The sequence below is a fragment of the Ovis aries genome, chromosome 7, assembly GCF_016772045.2.
Source record: "Ovis aries strain OAR_USU_Benz2616 breed Rambouillet chromosome 7, ARS-UI_Ramb_v3.0, whole genome shotgun sequence".
Taxonomy (NCBI): Eukaryota; Metazoa; Chordata; class Mammalia; order Artiodactyla; family Bovidae; genus Ovis; species Ovis aries.
The window spans coordinates 71159793-71182688 of record NC_056060.1 but is presented as its reverse complement, the minus strand read 5'-3'; the positions used below and the strand labels follow the sequence as shown (position 1 = coordinate 71182688).

Sequence of the window (22896 nt, the reverse complement as noted above, 5' to 3'; positions counted from 1 at the left end):
CCAAGTCACCTGTTGACAGAATAAAGCGAGAAGTTTAGATCAAATATTTATTGAAAGAAAATAAGGAATACTAAATAATAATACATTACAATTACCATGTAAATGTATTCAATACCATTAGTATCTGCTAAAAAGAGAATGCAGTTAGTAGTCAAATCATGTTTTATGTAATGAAGTCCTGAGAACTTCTATTAAAGATATCAACATGGTTATTTAGTTGATATCACTTATATCCCATATTAGAACTCGATCTGTAAAATTTCCTCAAGGTCTTTAGAAGTTTGTCTGCTCAGACTTGGTTTTACACAGCTGTTGTTTATAAGTCTGACAGTCATCTCCAGGACATGGACTCTGCAGTTTAACCACTTGGGTTCAAACCCAAATTCTGCTCCTTTTAAAATGTACTGACCTTTAGTAGGTTACTTAACCAAAGCATCCCCATTTGTTAAAATGTGGAGATAATACTAGCACTGTTACAAGGATTACTCACAAAGCATGAGGCACAGTGCTTCCCAGATGGTTAACGTTCAGTAGTTGTTTCTGTGCTAGTGTTGTAAAACTTAGGAAATTCATGTAGATGAAAGACTTGTTCACACTTTTGTTTTGGGAGAGTAAATCACTAAGATAGAGGATAATTTCATCAGCATAGAATACTGTTATTTAGTAAATTGTTGCCATTAGGTTATCTTTCACCATTCCCTTTGATCTAATACAGTCAGTTAACAATGTTTAAATTTGACCTGTTGAACAAAGTATGGCAATAGTAAGGGTAAAATATTTACAATGTATCCAGGTGGTGGAATTTAACTGATTTCCCAAATCAGGTGCAGGTAATTTCCACAATAATAAAGTAGGCTCAGAAAAAAAGTTTTGAAAGCCTTTGAAAAATTTTGTTAATAATTAATTCATTCTATTTAAATACATCATACAAGGTACTGAGAATAAATAATAGTATTTATTTTTTAAAGACTGGATACCTTACTTTGGCAGCTGAGTACAGAAAATCCTTAACCACAAGTCCAGTGTTCTCACTATTCTTTGAACAGATTTATGCGTTGTACTTAAAGTGCTAGTCCTCTATCGGGAAAAAACTAATACTGGGGTGGCCAAAAAGTTCATTCGGGTTTTTTTCTGTAAGATGGTACAGGAAAACTCGAGTTAACTTTTTGGCCAACCCAATAGATATGAAAAATAGGATGCAACCTAGTAGAGTATAGATAGAACTAGAGTTGGATTTAAAAGAAAAACTCACCTGTGTTCCAGTTCTGGCTTGTGTGTATGATTTTAGCCTACTTAACTATTTGATGCCTTGATTTTCTCACTTATCAAAGACAGAAGGGTTGTGAAGATGAACATGCACTCCTGAAATTAATGCCTACTTAGTCAGATAAGATGGTGCTGTTACATATGAAATTTCTACTCTAATGTAACCCACAAATTTTGTTTCACATAACTTTCTACTCATAAAACTAACATCTGTTGTAATGGAGATTTGATAGAAAATCCCTTAATTTCTTTGAGAAACGATATCCCGTACCCAGTCATCTAGGTAACAGACTCATACAAGGTTGAGATGCTACAAATATCCATCTTATCCACATCCAAACTCTGTAAGCAACATTCAGGGTGTACTCAAAGCCTTTGAAGTTTCAAAAGAAACTATACGGGGGTCTGCAATTTACTCATAGAGAAATTTGATTTAAAATATATTCATTCCAGTCTCCAAGGTTTCATCATAAAATGAGCTCACATTGAGGTGAAAGGTGCCTTTTAAGTATTAAATTTTATTAACTTACTTCTTTGAATTTGTCATTAAAGCAGGTTAATACTCTGCTCTGGTTTATCCTAAGTAAGGCTCACAGCTGGGAACTATAACACACTGATCAAGGTTTGTCTCACTTTCCACTGCTCAAAACAGGCACTTAGTCCTTAATATTGAAAGAGTGACATTATCACAGGTCAGGTTTTACTTGCCACAACCTGCTGGTAGAAGGAAATATATCCACTTGTCTGGACTAGTATTAAGAAGACATTGGGAAAAAAAAATGGAACATTTTATGAGAAGAAATAATACTCTTGGATATTAACACTAAATGTCGTATTCAAAATGGCATTTTTAAATGTGTTCAAGTAAAACACTGTAATAAGAGAAAAACCACAGAACTTAATATAAAGTCTGGCTTTATTTTTTAAAAGATTTTACAAGTCTGTCAACCTCAAACTCACATAGGTGAATTATTCATATCTTCCATCAGATGAGGCTTACGGCTTCAATCCTGCTCAGAAAAATATAAGTAAAAAATAAATCTTTTCCACAAATATTTATCCACTATATTACCCAACTTAGTTCTGAAAATTTCTCTCTATAAATACTTTAATGCAGCTGCTAGTGGTAGGACTGTTGTTGTGCAGCTGTACATGGCTATAATTTTACAAGTCTGCCTTACTTTTGCTAGCTCTCTGGTTCGGCTCCAAGGTCCAGATCTTATAGGGGAGAAATAAAGGTTAACTGGGCTGCCAGAAAAGCCCACTGAATGCATCCTGTAGTGCTCTGTGACAAGCCAGAGAAGAAGTATAGCCTCCAGCAAGGTCCTGTGGCGAGGCAGCTCTGACATGGTTTAAATACCTACAACAAAACAGAAAGTGTGGCGTTGGCATATAAAGCACATGTAAACTGGTAACACTTTAAAAAGCAACAGTAAAACTGATTCAAAAGTCAAATTCTAGGACTGAAATGTTCAGACTTTATAAATGCATTGTTATCTTTTAAAAGGAAACTTACCAACTCTAAATTATAAAATGAATTTCATTAAGATCTAAAAACAGCTCTAAAGGAGTCTTCAAAAATAATACTTGCTATTAAAATGTTTCATATTCCCAATTTTCAGAACTAATTTATTTTGCTGGCTATTGTTTGGGTACCTAACTGCTGCTATCCTTCCTGGCATACACTTAATAAATGAATGCACATCATAATACTACTGTATTACTAAAATTTTACATAAATACTGAATATTTTACAATAAATATGTCCTGGAAAAAAAAAAAAAAACCAAACAAGTGATAGGGGGGAGAGAACATACTAGTTACTTTAAAATTACTTCAGTATTACAAAAACATATTGTCTTCCTCCTCCTACATGAAAGGAAATTTTAGAAAACTACATCTAAGAAATCTCTGAGACAGCCTGAGTTCAAAAGAATGTCTCGATTAGTAAATACAGAAGAGTCTTGATTAAATCTCAAAAGACTGTTACACACATGTCATTTAGCAATTAAAACTTTCTGCCTTTATAAAGGTATACAAACAGGCCTTACAATGGGATAATCCTAGCTAAAGAGGGAAAACTTGTTAGCATGACTACCAGCACTGTCAGAAAACAAATATTTCCAGCTTTGCTTTAATGCCTAGTTTAAGAAACCACATTGTTTCTTCAGGCCTCAGGAAGTAAAGCAGCTTCACCCACTTTAGAATTACGGGTATGGCAAATGAATAAATCAGGTACCAGAACATTTTAATAACTTGGAAACTTTTCTATTCTCATTCATTCAGACTTCCTGTATGTCAAAGTCTTGATGCATGAGCAACTTATTATTTCTAACATAATAACAAGTCTGTTTTTCATTTGTACCCATGTTTAATAAGCTTGTGTGATTAAAAAATATATGGCAATATAAAAGACCAAATAGAAAAAGTGGTCAAAGTAAGACACAGCATAAGCTCCTGGAATTGGCTATAATTTATTCACACTGCCACAAATCAAGGTGTTAACTCAATTCTTTGCTTCTCTACCAAGGGTGAAAGAGGAAAGTAAAAGGTGAAAGGAAATTAATATTTATTGAGCAACCATCTCCAAACTTTTTTGATAGTATATTTATAGCAGTAAAAATATCTGAGCATGCATCTCCAAAATTTGTATACTTGTTTAAAATTATATGCATAAAGTATTAATATATACTATTAGTATACTAAGTGTTAAATATATATCATAGTATATATATATGGGCTTCCCTGGTGGCTCAGATGGTAAAGAATTTGCTTGCAAAGTGGGAGACCCAGGTTGAATCTCTGGGTCGGGAAGATTCCCTGGAGAAGGAAATGGAAACCCACTCCAGTATTCATGCCTGAGAAATCCCATGGACAGAGGAGCACAGTGAGCTACAGTCCCATGAGGTTGCAAAGAGTCGGACATGACTGAATGACTAACACTTTCACTCCCCCCCTCCCCACCACTGATGGCTCAGATGGTAAAGAATCTGCCTGCAATGCAGGAGACCCAGGTTCAATCCTTGGGTCAGGAAGATCCCCTAGAGAAGGGAATGGCTACCTACTCTGGTATTCTTGCTTGGAGAATTCCATGGACAGAGGAGTCTGGTGGGCTACAGTCCATGGGATTGCAAAAAGTCAGATACTACTGAGCTACTAACACTTTCACTTTTCATAGTATATATACACATATTAGTAAATATAATATATATATGAAATTTAAAACATTTAAAGGATGAAATTAAAATATTTAAATGAAAGTTCTAATATTTTCTCCTTATATCCTATCTTACATGTCCTGATGGGATGCATCCCACCTTGGAGACCATTGTTATTGAACAGTCGTTGTCAAACTCTTGATATAACCTTGGGTCCCATAGGATTTAAATGGGAATTCCCCAAACCTAATACATGCCATAAAAGTATGTGCTTATTACCTTCCAGGATAAAATAAAATGTTCACTGTTAGGACTCTGACGGATGAGAAATAAGCTAAGTGTTAAATCACCTCAGAAAGTAAAAATTAACCTGAAACAACATAAAATCAATTTCTCTTCACCAAGAAATAACTATCACACAAATAACAAGTGAATAATATTTCTACAGGTATCTTGGAAGTGAAATCTTCCATTCCTGATACAAGTTTCGAGCTAAGTTTATCCATATCCCAGATAATGTTGTATCACCCTTTTCCCTTTCCTCAGACCCGCAAAAGCACACTCTTAGCTCCAATGGCTGTTTAGCCAAGGCAAAATTCAAGTACCACAGTGGAATGTGTCAACCTTACAAAGCCAACTATCATAAATGAAGAACTGGTTTTCATAACAATACAAACCACTGTGCAACTAGCTGTTTTAATTCATCACATTTTGGTACAACTTGTTTCTGGGAAAGTTGAGTCATACCATCGCTGGCTTGGCAATTCAAGCATAAACTTGCAGTATACATACAGCTTTTTACATGTTATCCTGAGAAACTGGAAACAGCTGCACTGCTGGCAGGAAAACACAGGCCCACCAATAAAATATCCAAAACAGTTGCATCTTTTAATTTATGACTGTGCAGTTTCCATAAAGAGTATATAAAACAGTGCAACTTTTTATAGGTAAAATGTAATAAACAGTCATACTCATTGATGTCATAAATGAGTTTTTAAAAGTTTATTTAAAATGATTAACTAGTGTTTGAAAATAGTATTTCTTGAACATGGTCATAATCTAGAGCAATAAGCAAATATTTTTAAACTTGAGTTATTAATGCTAAGTTGTAGATTCTCACTGCCAACATCAAGTCCATTAAAACTTCTTTGCATAGCATTGAAAACAATGCATTTCTCTTCTAGCAAATCATTGACATTAAACATATCTGTAAGCATGATTCTTTAAAGATCTGCTTACTTACATTGCTGTTTTTTCTTCAGGGCTGTAGCTGCACAAAACAGTTATTGTTAAATATTTCAACCTATTTTCTCCATGGCAATCTACATTAATTTCAATTTAAAAAAATAAAACGGGCCACTCTTGTTACTCAACTGTGGGCTATTATTTTCTAAGTATCTTAAGTTCTTAAACCCTTTAATTATTGTGGTATACCAAAGAATTTTGAAGGATCTGCAACATTAAAACCACACAATGAGAATTTAGTGTTTTGCCTACTTTTTCACAGTAATTCACATCTGTGTTGTTTTATTCTTTCATGACCGTTACAAGTACATCACTGAATAGGATTCCTGGGGTTTCTGGCAGAGGTCAGTATCATTTCATGTACACCTTTATACAACAGAATGAGGAAGAAGTCTTAGCCAAATTTATTTCCAAAAGTCAAGCTCAGTTGGATTTTGGAGCCTGGAGGTAATTGCTCTTACTATTTAGCCAATCCCAGGACAGTATTTCTGTTTTTCATGGGTTTATTTTAAATACCTGTAAATCTTATAAGCAGAAACCAGGAAAGAAAAAAAGGTTTGCTTATTTTGGTACCTATACCTTATTTTTACTGAAAGCAGACTAAATTCAAAGATTTAAAAATCATACCTTTGATTATTTTCTTAAATAAGGCTTAAAAAAAGTATGTATTCAAAAGCATGTCTACAATAATTTCTATACAAAGGGCATCAAACTCTCTTTCAAACAGACTGTGGAGAAGGGGGAGGAAAAGGAGGGAATGGATCCTGAGAGGGGAGTAAGAAAGGATTAAGCATTAGAAAATCACCCCTGAAAGTCTGTTCCTAAACTTCAATTTCCTACACTGTCATTTTCTTCTGTTACATTTAGCAGCTTTTGCTCCCAGAGAAGGTGGTATAATTTACACTTAGCTTCAGAAAGACTTCATTTTCTCAGTTCTTTAACATAAGAGAGCTCCTCTGAAATTACTCTTTTACTATTTTCCTTCCTTTAAAAAGCCCTATACTGACCATATGGCTGAAGTCTAGGACTCAGCTCACTTTAGTGCTATGCAACAGTTCTTTGCGTTCTCAGCTAGGGGCAGAGGGCAGGGGTTGTCACTCAGAACGAAGAGGCAGCACTCTTTTCCTCCAGTCGTAACTCCGTCATGAAAACCCTTGAAATGCTTTGGCTCCAGAGAATCAAAGAATCTCAGAATTTAAGTTAAAATGAAAATATGAAGCTCATATTAGTTTCCTCCTCCTCAAATTACCAGGCCCTACAGAGAGTTAAAAAAAAAGTCCAACTTTTAAACTCGACTGAGTTATAAACTTGGACTGGTTCAAACTAAGAAAAGGAATGAATAAACTCTAGAGACTAAGATTTTCTTTTTACAAGGTGGCCCATTTTTTAAAGTCTGCATTTAAAGCCATCATACATTAAAAAGACCAGTTCCAAGTAGTTCTGCCTCTCAGCCTACAAAACTCAAATCTAACTACCATTAAAAGAGATCAGCCAACAGATCTCAGCTGTCAAGACCCAGAGCTCTTGTAAGAAATTCAGACAAAGCTATAAAAGATTTACCTTAACAATCTGAAGTCTATCTCTGATTGATTAAAAACAATCAGAGCAATAATATGCTCAGACAATTATCACTAAAATGCAGAAACAGTGCTCGCTTCAGCAGCACATATACTAAAATTGGAACGATACAGAGAAGATTAGCATGGCCCCTGCGCAAGGATGACACGCAAATTCATGAAGTGTTCCATATTTTTATTCACCATTGCAATGAAAAGAATAAAATACTTAGGAATATATCTACCTAAAGAAACTAAAGACCTATATATAGAAAACTATAAAACACTGATGAAAGAATCAAAGAGGACACTAATAGATGGAGAAATATACCATGTTCATGGATCGGAAGAATCAATATAGTGAAAATGAGTATACTACCCAAAGCAATTTACAAATCCAATGCAATCCCTATCAAGCTACCAGCCACATTTTTCACAGAACTAGAACAAATAATTTCAAGATTTGTATGGAAACACAAAAAACCTCGAATAGCCAAAGCAATCTTGAGAAAGAAGAATGGAACTGGAGGAATCAACTTGCCTGACTTCAGGCTCTACTACAAAGCCACAGTCATCAAGACAATATGGTACTGGCACAAAGACAGACATATAGATCAATGGAACAAAATAGAAAGCCCAGAGATAAATCCACACACATATGGACACCTTATCTTTGACAAAGGAGGCAAGAATATACAATGGAGTAAAGACAATCTCTTTAACAAGTGGTGCTGGGAAAACTGGTCAACCACTTGTAAAAGAATGAAACTAGATCACTTTCTAACACCGCACACAAAAATAAACTCAAAATGGATTAACGATCTAAATGTAAGACCAGAAACTATAAAACTCCTAGAGGAGAACATAGGCAAAACACTCTCAGACATAAATCACAGCAGGATCCTCTATGATCCACCTCTCAGAATTCTGGAAATAAAAGCAAAAATAAACAAATGGGATCTAATTAAAATTAAAAGCTTCTGCACAACAAAGGAAAATATAAGCAAGGTGAAAAGACAGCCTTCTGAATGGGAGAAAATAATAGCAAATGAAGCAACTGACAAACAACTAATCTCAAAAATATACAAGCAACTTCTGCAGCTCAATTCCAGAAAATAAACGACCCAATCAAAAAATGGGCCAAAGAACTAAATAGACATTTCTCCAAAGAAGACATATGGATGGCTAACAAACACATGAAAAGATGCTCAACATCACTCATTATTAGAGAAATGCAAATCAAAACCACAATGAGGTACCACTTCACACCAGCCAGAATGGCTGCGATCCAAAAATCTGCAAGAAATAAATGCTGGAGAGGGTGTGGAGAAAAGGGAACCCTCCTACACTGTTGGTGGGAATGCAAACTAGTACAGCCACTATGGAGAACAGTGTGGAGATTCCTTAAAAAATTGCAAATAGAACTGCCTTATGACCCAGCAATCCCACTGCTGGGCATACACACTGAGGAAACCAGAATTGAAAGAGACACATGTACCCCAACGTTCATTGCAGCACTGTTTATAATAGCCAGGACATGGAAACAACCTAGATGTCCATCAGCAGATGAATGGATAAGAAAGCTGTGGTACATAGACACAATGGAGTATTGCTCAGCCATTAAAAAGAATACATTTGAATCAGTTCTGATGAGATGGATGAAACTGGAGCCGATTACACAGAGTGAAGTAAGCCAGAAAGAAAATCACCAATACAGTATACTAACACATATATATGGAATTTAGAACGATGGCAATGATGACCCTGTATGCAAGACAGCAAAAAAGACACAGATGTGTATAGAGGACTTTTGGATTCAGAGGGAGAGGGAGAGGGTGGGATGATTTGGGAGAATGGCATTGAAACATGTATACTATCATGTAAGGATCGAATCGCCAGTCTATGTCCGATGCGGGATACAGCATGCTTGGGGCTGGTGCATGGGGATGACCCAGAGAGATGTTATGGGGAGGGAGGTGGGAGGAGGGTTCATGTTTGGGAACGCATGTACACCTGTGGTGGATTCATGTCAATGTATGGCAAAACCAATACAGTATTGTAAAGTAAAATAAAGTAAAAATTAAAATAAAATAAAATAAAATGCAGAAACACTCTAAAAACTGAAGTTAGTGCTCAGATGTCCTAATCCAATCACAATGTCAGAATAACACAGGAAATGTCCACAGAGAGAAACTGATGACTGTGTATATTCTAAGATAAATGAAGAAAGTGCTACAAGTCAGAATAACTGTCCATAATTCTTAGGGCCATTGGTCATAAAAATATGTGGCTTCATGAACTCCAACCAAAAATATAACAAACTTCCATAGTCATCACTGACTTTGTTATCTTTATTATATATTCTTCACTTTATTATCTAGACAGTAACTTGAATAAACTTATTAAAGCTGATCTCTGATTTACACTAATATAACTGGGAATCAAGTGACCAATTATTCCAGACATTTAGACCACATGAACAACAAAGCTCATTTGGGAACTAAAAGCCACAAGGTGCCCAAGTAAGAGATAATTACAGATTGCTCAGGTAAGTCTTTCTGAATTATAACTGAAATAAATTATACAATTTATTACTCTCAAAGAACACACATTTAAAACTTAAAATTCAAAATTCAAAAAACTAAGATCATGGAATCCAGTCCTAACACTTCACGTCAAATAGATGGGGAAACTATGGAAACATAACAGAGTTTATTTTCTTGGGCTCCACAATCACTGAAGATGGTGACTGCAGCCATGAAATTAAAAAACACTTGCTTCTTGGAAGAAAAGCTGTGACCAACCTAGACAGCATATTAAAAAGCACAGACATTACTTTACCGACAAAGGTCCATATAGTTGAAGCTATGGTTTTTCTATTAGTTATGTATGGATGTGAGAGTTGAACTATAAAGAAAGCTGAGTGCCAAAGAACTGATGCTTTTGAACTGTGGTTGTTGGAGAAGATTCTTGAGAGTCCCTTGGACTGCAAGTAGATCAAACCAAAGGAAATCAGTCCTGAATATTGGAAGGACTGATGCTAAAGCTAAAGCTCCAATACTTTGGCCATCTGATGTGAAGAACTGACTTATTGGGAAAGACCCTGAAGCTGGGAAAGATTTAGGCAGGAGGAAAAGGGGACAACAGAGGATGAGATAGTTGGATGGCATCACCAACTCAATGTACATGAGTTTGAGCAAGCTCCAGAAGTTGGTGATGGAGAGGGAAGTCAGGCGTGCTGCAGTCCATGGGGTCGCAAAGAGTTGACACGACTGAGCAATGGAACTGAACTGAACTGAACTGAAAGAACACCCTAGTTATTTTAAGTCAAGGTAGCTATTACTGAAAGTTAATACAGCTACATAGTGAAAGCAGTATTTCCTTGATTTGCGTGAGAACTACTTGAAAACATAAAAGATATAGCCCATTCTAGTTTGTCTAATGTTTACTATGATTTTCATGCTAGTAACAGATGTGTGCTGGAAGTTTTATCACATCTTTATAAAAGAAGAAAGAGTAATTTTTCTCCAAGTGTGGGGCACGTAAAAAAGGGGAAAATTCACATCTATGGAGCTCATTCATTCTTAAAAAAACAAACAAAAAAATTACTCAGTATCTACTATTTGCCAGGTTTTGAAGCAACTCTGAGAATAAAACAGACAGCAAAGACTCCATGCTCTCATGAAACTTGTAATTCAGTAGGAAAAAAAAAAAAAAAGATGTTAAATATCATGAAAAGGAAAAACATGGCTCTATGGGTGTGGATAAAAAGGGAAACCAACATGAACAAGTTTAGAAAATGAAATTAGAGTTAAGCTTAGATCCAAAGGATGAGGAAGAGTCAGTAAGCAAGGCAAAAGGAGTAGAGAAATAATCCAGCAGAGGGAAGAACTTAGGTGAAGCAGTAAGGAGCCACAGCACATATTGAGAATACAAGGAAAAGGTCACTACAGCTCAGGATGAGGCTAGAGATGTTGGCAGAAAGTATCCAAAACAAGGCCTTATGGAAATGTTAAGAAATGTGAATTTTATTCAAAGAGCAATGGGAAGCCACTGAAAAGTTGTTGGAAGCTAGTAATCTAAATAGGCTAGTTTGGCAGCACAGTGGATTAGAGAAGCAGAAGTTGACTGCAGAGACACTCCTTATGAGAATGCTTCTCTATTACAGGCTTGAGAAGCGGTGCCTGGATTAGAGTGGTGGCAGTGGAAGTAAAGGAAAGTACTAGTTCAAGGAGTTTCCCTGGTGGCTCTGTGGTAAAGAATACGCTGCCAGTGCAGGAGATACAGGAGACTGGGGTTCGATCCCTGGGTCAGGAAGATGCCTTGGAGGAGGAAATGGCAACCTGCTCCAATATTCTTGCCTGGAAAATTCCATGGACAGAGAAGCCTGGCAGGCTATAGTCCGGGATTGGGGGGAGAGGGGGTCCACAAAAATTCAAACACAACTGAGTGACTAAGTGTGCAGCACGCACTAGTTCAAGAGATATTTAAACATCAACTGAATATGGGAGAATGGAAAGGGAAGGACTTCCAACTGTCTAGTCAATTTCCAGCTCTCTAGTCACATAGAAAAAGAAAGATGCCCTCACAGAGATAATGGAAAACTGGAAGAGAAGCAAATTGCAGTGGGACAAGAGAGAAGGGGAAAACTGTGAGTTTAATTTTGGCCTTGAGTCTGAAGTGATTATACATAAGAAATACATGAGCTGAGATACAGAGCAGTAGCTGGATATATGGGCCAAGTACTAAGAATAAAATTATGGAATGAACATAATTTGGGAGTTATCAGTATGTACAGGGTATCTGAAACCATAAGAGTGAATACTTAATATTTAAGGCGACGAGACAGAACAAGAAGGGAAAGGACTGGGGCAAAGGCCTAGAGGAGTACAGGGTATAACTGTGACAAAAGCAGCTGCGGCAGTTAATTTTACATGTCAACATAAAATTATGTCAAATGAGCCACAGGGCACCCAGATATCTGGCTTACTATCACTTCTGCGTGTGTCTAAGTATACCCCATACAATCTCTTCCCTTAGACTTACAAAGAAGATAGATGCAAGAGACACAGAAGTCACTTGGAAAAGAGTTAGAACCTGCTACTCGTGCCTCTCCCTTCTTGTAATTTTAAGGGGATAATAATAGCAAAGGCAGAAAACCTATGAGATTTCTCCATCTAGGGGCTCCAAGGGGCCTACTCATAGTACTTGTAGCAGTAGTGTTTCTTACAGCAAAAGAACAATAGGAACAGCCCAAGGGAATACTGATAGGAGAATGGACAAATTGTTAAAATGATAATCGTCATGAATTTCTGATATTAGGTGGAACCACAGTGGGAGTAAGAGAAATGCACACAGGTAGTTTCAATAGCACTGACTCTGCTCCAGCTCATAAGTTAATAAGTAGAATTCAAAATACAAGACTTGAAGGAGTAGAGGGGAGAGAAGCAATGAGAATGGAAACAATTCAGCAACTGTTTTATTATTGCTCTTTGTAAAGTATATATACTATATAATTTCTATGTATGAAATATTTCATTTGAAAAAGAGTGGTGCAAACTATAGTCACAACCACAGCTGCCATTAATCCAGTCAACAATCTACCTGGAAACACTAAATCATCTCTAGTTGACCTTGATTTCACCAAATATTACTAATTATAGCTACTTTGATTCCATTTGTAATAATTCATGTTAATGATAATAATGTGTCTTAAAGTATATATAATACCAAAACTTGCTACATTCACATTATTCTTTCCACTGTTTTAGTGGACTCCCTCCTGGTTTCCATGCAAAGTCAATACATTAACTTAAGATAAGAAAGTAAATCAGATTTATCTGGAAAAACTATTTGAAGATTACATATATAAATAGCAGGGCTAAGGATTGATCAGTGGTTAAAAAGCTGATCTACTAAAGCAGCAGAAACAAAGTGATGGATGAAATCAGTTAAGTGGTCACTGAGACTTCAGCCAAAGCCCTGACAATCTGGAATTTTTCCCCACAATAATGCATCAAATTTCTATTTCTTTATTAGTATGAAACATACTGGGATGGTACTAAGGCTAACAGCCTAGATGGAGAAACCAAATTCAATTCCTCTCCTCATTAAGTACCCTCCTAAGTTTGCAAAAGGAAAACTCTCCCCATTGCTGTGGTTTTCTGCTGACTACAGACTCTAAATTAAATATAAAATCATGTCAGTCTTCTTCCCTGTACCATTTCCCTCTTTGTCCCTGTACCACATAAATATATAAAGACATCACGGGCTAATAGAAAGGACAAAGAGTTTAGAAACAGATGCATTTGGGTTTGCATCCCTCCTTGGACAATTACTAATATCATGATTTGGAAAGTTCTTTTATTTTTCAAACCTCATCTTCCCCCCCACCCCCGCCCTATAAAAGGGAGACAATAATACTGCATACTATTTTTTAGAAGGTTAAACAAAAAATATATGTATGCAAAGCATACAGCACAGAAAAGACATTTGATAAAGTACAGGCTCCATGACAACCTACATATTCTTTGACACTATTAATACAAAGTAAGCTTTCATAAGGAACAGGCCTTTCACAGCCCAAATTTCCCAAGTCATTACCTTCCACTAATCAACATGTACTTCTTTCGAACAGAAATCTTCATCTGCTCTCATATCTACTTCAAAAATAACAATATTGCCTTCTCTCTTCCCCTTTTTACTATACCCCAATTATGAAGATCCAAGTGAAGGTTTTGGTTTTGATTTTTTCAATTAGACAAATTAGGGGACCTTGCCTGGTGGTCCAGTGGTTAGGATTTGGCACTTCCCTTGTAGGGTATGCAGGTTCAATCCTTGTTCTGGGAACTAAGATCCCACATGCCATGCAGCACAGCCGAAACAAAACAAAAATAAATAAATCTTAAATAAATAAGACAAATTAGAGTATTCCTGCTTGTTAATCTTTTATCACAGGGTAATAGAGTTACCCAATGAGGCTAATACCTACATGTTAAAAGACAAATAGAACAATTTTACAAACATACATATATTATATATATAATACATTTATATATTCACAAACATATGTGCAGATCTATATTTCATAAATCCCATTCACACCCTAGAATATTTTATTTCAAAAGTTAAATTGCTATATTATTTCTACCCTCACTACCTTTTCCTCTTATGCTTCATATCCCACTCCTATGAAATGACCCTTTCTCTGTCCTTGCCCTCCTCAACATCTTCCTCCACTCTCTCTACATCTGGAGACAGCCTCCAGCTGTGAAATGCTCCTAGCCTCTGGTTTCCATAACAATACCTGTAATTTGGACCACACTTCTAACTGCTTTGACACTTGATTCCCCAAATTTCTCTACTTCAACCTGTTTCCTAATTTACTGGTTTTCTTTTTGACTGACTTTCTCTTCTTCTATTCTGGATTCCATCTCTGAAACGTTCGGCTTCATTCACCACCTCTGTTCTAAATACAGAACGTTCGGCTTCATTCACCACCTCTGTTCTAAATACTAAATGTTTGGGAATGCATGTACACCCGTGGTGGATTCATGTCAATGTATGGCAAAACCAATACAGTATTGTAAAAGTAAAATAAAGTAAAAATAAAAATTGAATTTTAAAAAAAAAAGAGAAAAATAAATAAATAAATGCTAAACCCTATGGTTCTATCCTTTGCCCTTTTGCCCTTATGTTTGTGTCTCACACTATAAATTTAATATTTTCATAACTGAACTCATCTTCCTTTACACACCTACCCTTCTGTGTCTCTTATTCCTCTTAATAGTTTCAGTGTAGTCCTAATGTCATTTTGGATCTTCTTTCTCCCCCATACGAATGAGAAATCTGTATCACAGCACCTCTCTACAAACATCTGTTTACCTCTCACGTAATCTTCATTGCCACTGCGATTATCTTATTTCAGCTCCTTAGTATCTCTTTCATGGACTACTGCTAAAAGTCTCTTAACTGAGCTCCCTATTTCCAGTATGGTCTACTCACACCATACCTTTGTTTAGGCTGTTTCATTATTTTGGGATGACCTCCCCACTGCCTGTCTTCCAAAGCCATGATTCAAATATCAATCCCTCAATTCTGAACGGAGACATGAGAAGCTTCCCTATGCAACAAAGAAACATGTACATATAGAATATATACTATAACAAATGAAAATAAAATAAACAACTAAGTTTAAAAGCAAGAAAATGCTCAAGTGCCAAAAATTACAGTGGAACACAAAGTCAGAACATGAGCAGAAGCTGAAGTTCAGGAAAGTGCCGGGTCCCACTGATCTGACATCTACCCAGGAACAGATGACAGGCTGTAGGAAGCTGGAACTTGGCATGGCTCCCTCCATACAAACTGAAAAAGTGCTATCTATCCCATCTGTAAAACAACTTATAGGGAAATTCTGCTTATTGGCCTGGGACAGTTGTTAGGGGCATTGGCCAAAAATAATTCATACATGAGAAATCATAATACCCAAGCCTACTTTACCCCCAGGAAATTAAGAACAGTAATTGGTCCAGATTCAGTGAAGCCAATAGGACCCTGGCAGAAGCAAATGTGAATCTCTACATCACCATGCTTCCACAATCCAAGGTTCACAGGAAAGCAACTCCCACTAAAAAGAGTTCATAGTTAAAAAAGAAGAAAAGAAATGAAGCTCATCTATAAAAAGTCAGAAGACACAACCAACCAATGGCAAGACTAACACTCAAACACGTGGCTAAGAGAAACTGAAAGAAACATTAAAGGAAGCATATTTCATGTCAAAAGATGACGAAAGAAGTAATGCCTTAAGACAAGAAAAACATAAAAAGAATATACACTCTCTTTTTTAAAAACTCCATCTGCAATATTTGGAACAAAAGCATCAATGGACAGATTAAGTGGCTGATTATTCACAGACAGACAGAAAATGAGTAAACTGGAATTCCACACATGTGGAAAACACAAAGAATTTAGCAGAGCTTAAAAAGATGGAAAACGTGAAAGAAGCACTAAAGGAGATAGCAAGATGAAAATTGGGAAGAGCATCTTTCTAATGGGAAGAGCACGATATGAGGGGTAAAGAGCGAAAAACACTACCACTGCCACCACAAAATGATAACGAAAAAATAAAGAATAATAGAAGGGGGAGTCTAAGATTAAAGCATTCTAAAAGGCCTTTCCTCTGTTCAAAAGGGAGAGAGATGGTACCTTTAGACTTCTGAAAAATAATACCTGTTAATTCTGGGTAGCAGAATTATATTTATTCATTCTCTGTACTTCTCTATGTTTAAATTATTTAATAACATTTTTAGATGCAACCTCTTCTAAATTGATCAGGTAGACTTCCTCCTACTCTGAATTTGCACAGCACTTTATCTCTGCCTCTCTTGTAAGTATCATGGCTCTTTATACACATTACATATTCTCTTTGAGATAAGTTTCTTGAGAGCAAGATAAATATCTATTCACTAAACAACCATCGTTTTAAAAAAAATCATCTGAACTTCTAAGTAGAGGGTAAAAAACTTTTGAAACTAAATCACCATTCTTGTTATTCAAGGATCTAAAGAATGGTCCTGAAAATAGGTGTCAAGTAAAAATATACAGGACATGAAAAGAGTTGTCACCACAAATCATGAAGCTGTGGAGGAAGATGACAGAAGACTAAACAGAAGACAGGCTGTGTACATCATTTACAGAGGAAGACAGGAAGGTTTCCTGGAAATCAGACGATGTCTACAATAATGACAAAGATGGGCATAATGTAGAGTGCAAAATGACAGTTATTTCGGGCTTCCCTGGTGGCTCAGTGGTAAAGAATCTACCTGCCAAAACAGGAGACACAGGTTCAATCCCTGATTGAGGAAGATTCCAAACGCTTGCTCCAAAACTGTTGACTGTGTTCTAGAACCCAGGAGCTGAAACTACTGAGCCCACATACTGCAACTACTGAAGCCTGCGCCCTCGAGTAAGAGAATCTAAAACACAATGAGAATAATGAGAAGCCAAAATGCAATGAGAACAATCCAAGTAGAGCAGCCCCCGCTCGCCACAACTAGAGACAAGGACGAGCAGAAACAATGACCCAGCACAGCCAAAAATAAATAAATTTTTTAAATTGTTTTTTTAAAAAGACATTTAAAATTAAAATATTCATATTTTCATAAATAGGTATATTTGAAAATTTCTTTGAGATTTTATTATCCTCTGTATCATACGCTGAACTCTCAATGTGTTAACCAGTTTTATACTGAAAGATACATACTATAATGGGGCAAAGCTATAAATGCAAAGGAAAACAAGAAATTCAAACAGAAGTAGACACACCCAAAGCTAGATATTCTGTAAGATATTTATTTTTCCTTTCAAAGCACCTTCTCAAAAGTTCTATTTCATACACTGGAATCTGAATCATGTTGACAACTTCGATAAATCTCTAAAGCAAACAATAACAAGAAAAGACAAAGTCAAGTGGATAAAATAACTGATGTTTTTCTTAATTATGGAAAATTCTATTTTCCAGCAAGTAAAAACAGGTTCATAAAATATCTACTCAAGAGACCAGTGACTATAAGCAGTAAAATCTGAATAAAACTCCAAGAGTTCTGGTTTAATGCATAACAATTTCAAGTTTTTAAGACGCATTTTTAATACTTAAGTACAGAAAACTTGCACTCTCTTCCAAAAGCAAAACCACAGCATCACTTTGGGAAAAAAAATAATCTATGCCCATTATCATAAGTAATGTGATAATGCAATCAATTTTTACCAAAACTGAAGTTTTTCTGGAACAGAATGCCTCAATAGATTAGTCAGTCAGTGGGTTAATACCATTTGGACCAGAAACTTCATGTGTAAAGAAAATATTTTCCTCTTATTTAAAAAATTATAGCCTTATTTTCAGTATTCTGATTTGCTTCCAGACTACATTTTTTAGCAATGCGTTATGCTTTTGCACATGCTGGTATAATATTTTAAATAAAAACATGTTTTAATCAGTTACATATGACTTATTTGAAAATCATAAGTTTTTAAAGTTTAATTTTGCAAAACCGGCTTTAATAAACTATAAAACTTCTTTATAATTAAACACTTAAGATTTCTTATTTTATTACTTTAAAAGATTAAAGAAAGAAATAAACCCTGTTTTTTTCCTGAATTCTACCTTTTGGTAGAAAAATTATTTTTATCTGTCATTCCAGAGTTCATAAAACAAGCCAGATAATACTCTTTATCTCTAGATCATGCTTTGAGGTAGACCTGCCATAATGAGTCAGCAAAAGTGAAAAAGAAGTAAAATACAAACTAAGATCATTCATGATATTTGTTGCTGTTGTTATTTAATCACTAAGTCATGTTTGACTTTTTTGCTACCCCATGGACTATATATAAGCCCAGCAGGCTCCTCTGTCCATAGGATTTCCCAAGCAAGGATACCAGAGTGGGTTGCCATTTCCTTCTCCAGGGGATCTTCCTGACCCAGAGATTGAACCCACATCTCCTGCATTGCAGGCAGATTCTTAACTGCTGATCCACCAGAGAAGCCCCCATTCATGAATATTTTGTTCCTGATCGGCCTCCATTTATAAAACCTAATGTTTTGTGGAACTGAAGATAATTTTATTTGAAATGATATAAAATAAATACCAAGGGAATTCAATCCCATCTTTTAAAGATACACTTAAAATTAATTCTACATGTGGTTACTGAAAATAAATTTTAAATGTTTTGTAAAATAAATGAGAGGAATCGTGGGTAAAGACAGCATAGGTAGTACAGTAAGGGTAGTAACACAGAACCCTAAAACCGGAAGGGAACATTAGAAATCATTTTATCTCACTGCTCATTAACAAATAAAGCAAGCCAACCATGCCAAGATAGAACTCTTCCCAGCAGCAGACGGGCACAGACTGTAGGGCCCCCCGGGCCCTGAAGACAGGCACCTGAGGACTGGGCCATGCCCATCAGTGGGCTAGCAATCCCCTAGTGCCCCCAACGCGACACAACCAGCTGTGCTAGGAAATGGCACACCCACCAGCAACTAGCAGCCTGTACACAAGGCAGGGCCTGGCAGCCAACAGGCAAGGGGATAGTATTATCTACCAGTATACCCACAGTAGTCAACCCCTCCTCAACAGAAGAGCCTGTATACCCCAGTATGGGAGAAGCCCTATAGCCTATAACTCTGGTAACCAGAGAGGAGTGTGCTGCTGAGCCACACAGGACATTTCCTAGTAAGACCACTTCTCCAAGATCAGGAAATGTAACCAACCTACCTAATACACAGAAATAAAAACAGAATTAGACACAATGAGACAACAGAAGATTATGTTCCAAAAGAAGAAATAAGATAACACCTCAGAAGAATTATGCAGAGTGAAAGAAAGCAATCTATCCAAAAGAGTTCAGGGTACTGATCATAGAGATGCTCAATAAACTGAGGAGAAAAATGGATAAGCACAGTGAGCAGTCTAATAAAGAACTAGGAAATATAAAGAAGAATCGAACAGCTGAAGAATACATAACTATAAGGAAAAAAACAGACCCTGGAAGGAATCAACAGTAAATTGAATGATAGAGAGGAATGGATTACAGAAGTGAAGGAAAAAGTAGTGAAAATCACAGAAGTGGAACATAAAAAAGAATACATAATGTGGACAATTTAAGAGACAACCAGGACAACGTCAGGGCTTTCCTGCGGCTTAGCAATAAAGAATCCACCTGCCAATGCAGGAGATGCATGTTCCATCCCTGCATCGGGAAGATCCCCTGGAGGAAGATTACAAGAATGTAATACACAACACAGGGAATATAGCCAATATTTTATAACTTTATATGCAGTACAATCTATAAAAATATCAAATCACTATGTTGTACACTTGAAACATATATGTCAATTATATATAAAAAAAAAAAGATCGTCTTTTTCCTGGCAAAAGGAAAAACGTATGTTTCCTCTAAATATAAGTCAAAGTATCTGATTCTTTTCTTACATAATTATAAGTTTTTCATGATACATTACAGCCTCAGAAAATGGATTTTTTAAAACACAGAAATGCTACCTATGTCTCAGAAAACATTTCTGAACATAGTAGGTGGCTATTGTGTTGGAAATCCCCTTATTTCTAAAGAAGTTTACCTTGAACAAGCAAGTATACTGCTGAGACCCGATGAGTGAAAGCACTTGAGCCTAAAGGATGCTATTAAGTGGTACTTAGTAGCTTTGAAGCTCTGATTCATATCTTCACATTAGCTCCTTAATTGCAATGACTGAATTTTTCATTAGGTGACCAAATACTTATTTTATTGGCTTTGGGAAACTGTTATAATTGTATTTACAGTAAAAATTTTCTAAAGATTTAGTCTCTCACAGTGAAGAAAGCCTTAACACTCAATAGCTATGTTTGTGTGAAAACTCCTTGAGTCCCCATTATTTACTTTTTTCTATGAATAGTTAAGACAATAAAATGGTTCTCAGCACAAGTCAGAAAATCAGAGATAATTCCTCATAAAAAATTATTAGTGCTAGAAACCAAAACTGAAGTGGCTGGCTTTACCAGAACTTAGACAATTTGTAGTTTTGTAATTCTTAGGAGATTTTGCAATTCTTAAGGAATCAGGAGAAAATCAGCTTTTATGCTAGTATAAATCAATATACTCTGCAAATTTAAAAAAAAAGGTCATATGTTGGCTAATTTGGGCAAATGTTTTAGATATTACCAAAACAGGAAACTAAAGCTCTCACGTTTAATATTTTAAAAATCACAGCATGCTCAAATCAACGTTTTGCATATAATGGAGTACACAAATGTCTGTCAATGTGTTACAAGTAAATAGAAATGAAACTCAAATATTTAACTAACTATATGGCATAAGAGAGGGAAGTCCTGCAAAGGACAGGAATCACCTAACATTCTTTAGAGATATTCAGACACTGAATATGGTGAAGAATGTCTATTAAATAACTCGGTATTTCTACAGAAAATAATATTTTATAAAAGACAATCAAGACCATAAAATGTCAAACATTATAAGTGCTGTAGTAATTATGGGATAAGGATGTTTTAACATTGCACAATCATAATAGTACATTATGTACAGCACTGGAGCAGTGGCTGCGTGCCACTGGAGCAACTCTGAGGAGATACCCTGAGTCCAAGGGCAAAGGAGAATCCCCAGCAAGACAGTAGAACGGGCGAAATTGGGTTTACCAAACCCCACACCCATCAGAGACGCTCAGAGGGCTCAAACATACCTTGTGTGCACCAGGGCCCAGAGACCCCACAGAGACTGAGATAGAACAGTGTTTGATTATCTCCTGAAGAGATATGAGTCAGCGGTGGACTGCTTCAGGGGCAGGAGCTCTGGGTGCAGTAGACCTGGGTATGGCATAAGCCCTTTTGGATGAGGTCGCCATTAACACCACCATAGAGCCGCCAGAACTTACCCAGGACTAGGGAAGCAGACTCTTGGAGGGCACAAACCTTGTGTGTACCAGGACCCAAGAGAAAGAAAGGAGCAGTGATCCCACAAGAGACCGACCTGACTCCCATCAGGAAGCTTCCACAAGCCTCTTATCCTTCTCCATCAGAGGGCTGACAGAATGAAAACCACAATCACAGAAAACTAAGCTGGTCACATGGACCACAGCCTCGTCTAACTCAATGAAACTATGAGCCATGCCATATAGGACCACCCAAGATGTAAAGGTCATGGCGCAGAGTTCTGACAAAACGTGCTCCACTGGAGAAGGGGATGGCAAACCACTTCAGTATTCCTGTCTTGAGAACCCCATGAACAGCATGACAAGGCAAAAAGTTAGGACACTGAAAGATGAACTCCCCAGGTTGGTAGGTGCCCAATATGCTACTGGAGTTCAGTGGAGAAATAACTCCAGAAAGAATGAAGAGACGGAGCCAAAGCAAAACCACCACCCAGTTGTGGATGTGACCAGTGATGAAGCAAAGTCCTATGCTGTAAACACCAATACTGCATAGGAACCTGGAATGTAAGGTCTATGAATCAAGGCAAATTGGAAATGGTCAAATAGGAGATGGCAAGAGTGAACATCAACATTTCAGGAATCAGTAAACTAAAATGGACTGGAATGGGTGAATTTAACTCAGATGACCATTATATCTATTATTGTGGGCGAGAATCCCTTAGAAGAAATGGAGTAGCCATCATGGTCAACAAGAGTCCAAAATGCAGTACTTAGATGCAATTTCAAAAATGACAGGATGATCTCTGTTCATTTCCAAGGCAAACTGTTCAATACCACGGTAATCCAAGTCTATGCCCCAACCAGTAATGCTGAAGAAATTGAAGCTGAACGGTTCTATGAAGACCTACAAGACCCTAGAACTAACACCAAAAAGAGATGTCCTTTTCATTATAGGGGACTGGAATGCAAAAGTAGGAAGTCAAGAAATACCTGGAGTAACAGGCAAATTTGGCCTTGGAATACAGAATGAAGTAGGGCAAAGTCTAATAGAGTTTTGCCAAGAAAACACATTGGTCATAGTAAACACCCTCTTTCAACAACACAAGAGAAGACTATACACATGGACATCACCAGATGGTCAATACCAAAATCAGATTGATTATATTCTTTGCAGCCAAAGATGGAGAAACTCTATAAAGTCAGCAAAACCAAGACCAGGAGCTGACTGTGG

The 22896-nt window shown here is 36.6% G+C and overlaps 1 protein-coding gene and 1 non-coding gene across 5 annotated transcripts in view; one reads left to right on the top strand and one right to left on the bottom strand.

The window, feature by feature from the left end:
* Positions 1 to 2164: 2164 nt before the first annotated feature.
* MNAT1 (MNAT1 component of CDK activating kinase) overlaps positions 2165 to 22896 on the bottom strand; it is a 221178-nt gene continuing 200446 nt past the window's right edge. The window contains exons 8-9 of one of the 4 annotated variants that reach the window (XR_006060529.1): positions 2448 to 2626; positions 2165 to 2276 (exon numbers count right to left, since the gene is read on the bottom strand). Coding sequence is in view for 1 of the 4 variants with exons in the window: in XM_004010698.5 (XP_004010747.1) it covers positions 2506 to 2626 (121 nt within the window). In the remaining 3 variants the exon portion in view is untranslated. Of the gene's footprint in view, positions 2627 to 14614 lie in introns of those variants that run through there. The other 3 variants (XM_004010698.5, XR_006060530.2, XM_060418138.1) reach the window with 3 other exon arrangements.
* LOC114115972 (U6 spliceosomal RNA) lies at positions 7317 to 7423 on the top strand. The gene has a single exon (XR_003590072.1). It is a non-coding gene; the product is annotated as a U6 spliceosomal RNA (small nuclear RNA).